The sequence below is a fragment of the Buceros rhinoceros genome, unplaced genomic scaffold, assembly GCF_000710305.1.
Source record: "Buceros rhinoceros silvestris isolate BGI_N320 unplaced genomic scaffold, ASM71030v1 scaffold22654, whole genome shotgun sequence".
Lineage (NCBI taxonomy): Eukaryota > Metazoa > Chordata > Aves > Bucerotiformes > Bucerotidae > Buceros > Buceros rhinoceros.
Genome location: NW_010407962.1, coordinates 47,485 through 50,889, shown reverse-complemented (window position 1 = coordinate 50,889; position 3,405 = coordinate 47,485). Strand labels below are relative to the sequence as shown.

At 41.0% G+C, this 3,405-nt stretch overlaps 1 protein-coding gene across 1 annotated transcript in view; it reads left to right on the top strand.

The window, feature by feature from the left end:
* SCUBE1 (signal peptide, CUB domain, EGF-like 1) overlaps positions 1-3,405 on the top strand; it is a gene marked incomplete at its 5' end in the record, with an annotated part of 65,764 nt that overhangs the window by 15,918 nt on the left and 46,441 nt on the right. Inside the window, one exon of the mRNA XM_010134714.1 lies at positions 3,067-3,189. Coding sequence (XP_010133016.1) covers positions 3,067-3,189 — 123 coding nt within the window. The remainder of the gene's footprint in view (positions 1-3,066; positions 3,190-3,405) is intronic.

The window sequence follows — 3,405 nt, the reverse complement described above, 5'->3', positions numbered from 1 at the left end:
TACGTGATAGGCAGACTTGCATACCCTCTGTGCAGTTCAAACAGGCACTTGAGAAAAGCTGAGTACCAGTCAGTTGAAAGATTAAGTGGGGCCTCACCTTCTCACATAGTGGAATAATTTATTTTCACATGGCTCATAACACAGATTATTTATAGCCATGGAAAGAAAAATAGTGGGGATATAGACTTGGTGCAGTTTCTGTGAACCAGTTAGACGTGATACAGTCGGGTACTGCTGTCTTTCAGGTGACATGCAGCGACGCACTGCTCTCCATGGAGCGGAATGATTTTTGCATCTCTTGTCAGTTTGGCCCTGGCCATGGAAAGAAATACAGTGAAAGCAGAGACACTGGCACTGCTGGAGTTATCTAGGATGTTGTTGCAGCTAACAGTTTTGACCTCTGCTCTGTTTTGATGGTCCTAGTTTCAAAAGCACACAGCATGTTTTCTAGATAGAAGAAATGAATAAATGCTTTATTTTTCTATAGATTCTCACAAGTTTAACACAGATCCAGGTTCAGAATTATTCACAAGAATTGTTGGTGTAAAATTGATATGCTGCATTCTCACTGGAATTACAGTGATTAACAGCCCTCTCTGAGGCCGGGAGGGTTTGACTTTTGTCCCTTATGGTCTTCAAAGACCCTGAAAAGAAAGTTAGTGAGACTGAAATTCGGAATTTAACATGTGAAATTCATGGGCTGTGGTTTAAAACATCAACCCTTACTTCAGAATGGTGTTTGACAGGCTGCGAGTAATTTCTGCCTCAGGCAGTCCTGGGCAGCAGAGTAGCCCAAAGGTCATGTTGTTCTTATCGTGTAAAAGAGATCCTCTTCATGACAGACGACTACTCTGTGTGCTTATGATGCATAATGTATTAGTAATTTTAATTCACAATTTTGTTCATCCAACAGTTTTGTCAGGGCAAGCTAAGCTACAGTTGTGCAAAAGGATGGGATTGTTGTGTTAATCCATCACCAGACCTTCAACACAGTCCCAGTTGCACATACTGCCACTGGCAGGAATCACTGCTACGGATGAAAATGCCGGCTGCAGGAATTGGGCCAAGGAGCCTCGTGTTTTCCCCGCTGATTTTTACCCGTGCTTGTGATCACAGCTGAAACAAAATGTATTGCTGCTTCCAATCTCGTGGTGTTACGTAGAGCAACACTCAGTGTGTTCTTTACCAGATTTATCAAGTGCGAAGCCTAAGGTTCCTGGCTAGCCTAATTGCCAAAACTAGAGGACCACAGACAACAAAAACGACACCTGGTTTCAGATCACTTTGAAAACTTTCTTACTCAAGACTTAAAGATTTGAGCTGGCTTTGTGCAAAGCACTGAGGGCATAATACCACCACAGCTTCTACCTGACATTTTACCCTCACGGTTTTAACAGAACTGAATGCAAAAGCCACTCCTCTGCACAACCAGGCACACTAATAAGCAGTAATGTTAGTTCAGAGGCTCTCAAAGCAAATTTGCTTTCTCTTTGCTACAAATGCAACTCATAAGCAATCCTTTATAACAATCTACACTGTTCTTGCTTATGTGAAGAGTACCGTCCTCCTGAGGATATTTCTGTCAATGTCAGTGCAGCAAAGTGCTGTTTAGAAAAGAAGGCTGAAGGCTGAATTTGCCTCTCAGCTCTGAGAATTTCTAGATTGCCTTCTCACGCCTTGCTGCTCTTTATGTTTTGCATACAGAAATGTGGTACGAGTCATACGACTCTTGCATGTCAGTAATCATATGTTTTCAAAAACGAATTAAGACATCCACCAGAAATCATCCTAAACTCAAATAATATTTTAAATGCACCTTTCATTCACCAGCATCGTGCTGTCTTTGAGAAATTTTCATCTCCACGTATTAGTTCTTTTTGCACCTAGATTTTGCAAGATTTGCTTTTTAAATGGCCAGCTGTTATCTCAAAGTTTCAAGGCTTTTACAGCAAGAGACTTCTTTTCAATGGAAAACATCACTCTCCACTCAGTTTTCTGAAAGATCTTTTTTTCACTCCCAGAAGTGGGCAGCCAAGGCTCTATGACATACTACTTCTCACTGTATATATCCCTAAAAAGAGCTTTTTTTTTTTGTCACTGTTCTTCTCCTGGAAAGAAATCACTTCTTTTATTTTTCAAATAAATGTGGATCCCTGGTTTTATAAGTAGGGGAGGATGGAAAGATGCCCTGTATTTCAAATGAGGTTCTGTGACCTACTATATGCTTCTTGCACAAACTTTTATAGGTTGAAGTTGTGACTGGTCATTCCAGTTCTTCAGCACCTTTGGGAGAAGTTGTAAGGTGGAGGAAGTACAATCCCCAGTCTGAAATTCAGGACAGAGGTCTTACGGAGTTCATCAGTGCATGTCATAATCATTATTTAAAGTAAGAGCTATTGATCCCATCCTTCATACATGTATACGGCTCTCAAATAAAGGCAGTAGGTGCTCTGCCTTCAGAACAACTGAAGACGTGGTATTTTAGATGCACTCGCAGTTGCTCTTCTGTTATACCAAATCCAAAATGTTAGGCACATGAAAACAGATACTCAGTGACAGTGTGTTCATAATGGACAAACTGGCATATGCTAGTTCTGAACAAATGTATCCTTACTTTTGTTTGTGTAGGGATAATGGAAGTATTTTTTCAGAAGTCAAATATAATTTACTTCCTGTTTGTAGTTATTTAATTTTTTCATGTGTTCTTGGGTTTTGATTGTTCCTCTGTAAAGTAAGGGATTCACATCTTATGTAGGCTGAAGTGTTCTGCCAGGCACAAGACCACTCCTGCAAAGAAGATTCCCTGAATGTTCTTTAACGTGAAAGTGACTCCGACTGCATCATCTGATGGTTCCAGTTCTGAGAGAAATACCTCTGTCTCCAGAAAAACTCAGCCCGTATTTCTGTTGTAAGCCTTGCGAGAAAGGTTTGGGAAGGAATACCTCTGACCACCCTCATTCCTAACAGGGACAGCAGCCTCCTTGGGGATCTGAGTAAACTCCTGTAGTCCTTTCCTGAACTGCTGAATTGCTGTTGTGAACTATGGTTTTGCCTGTTCATTTGCAGACATTGATGAGTGCTTGGTGAACAACGGTGGCTGTGACCATTTCTGCCGAAACACAGTTGGCAGCTTTGAGTGCAGCTGCCAGAAAGGCTATAAACTGCTCACAGATGAACGGACCTGCCAAGGTAATACTTCATTTACTACTTGTGTAATGAGGGTGCTATTTTCAGTGGGTTTTTTTTTTAATGGAGTCATTTGTACTACAGGTTTTAATCATACTGTCGTAGGAAGTAAAGTTAGAAAGGACCTACCAGATTTCCATTTTCTAAGGTGGGGTTAGGAGAATTTTGGAAATGTCTTGTTTCAGTGTTTTGAGTAGTAAGAACGCCAGTGTCCTGCTG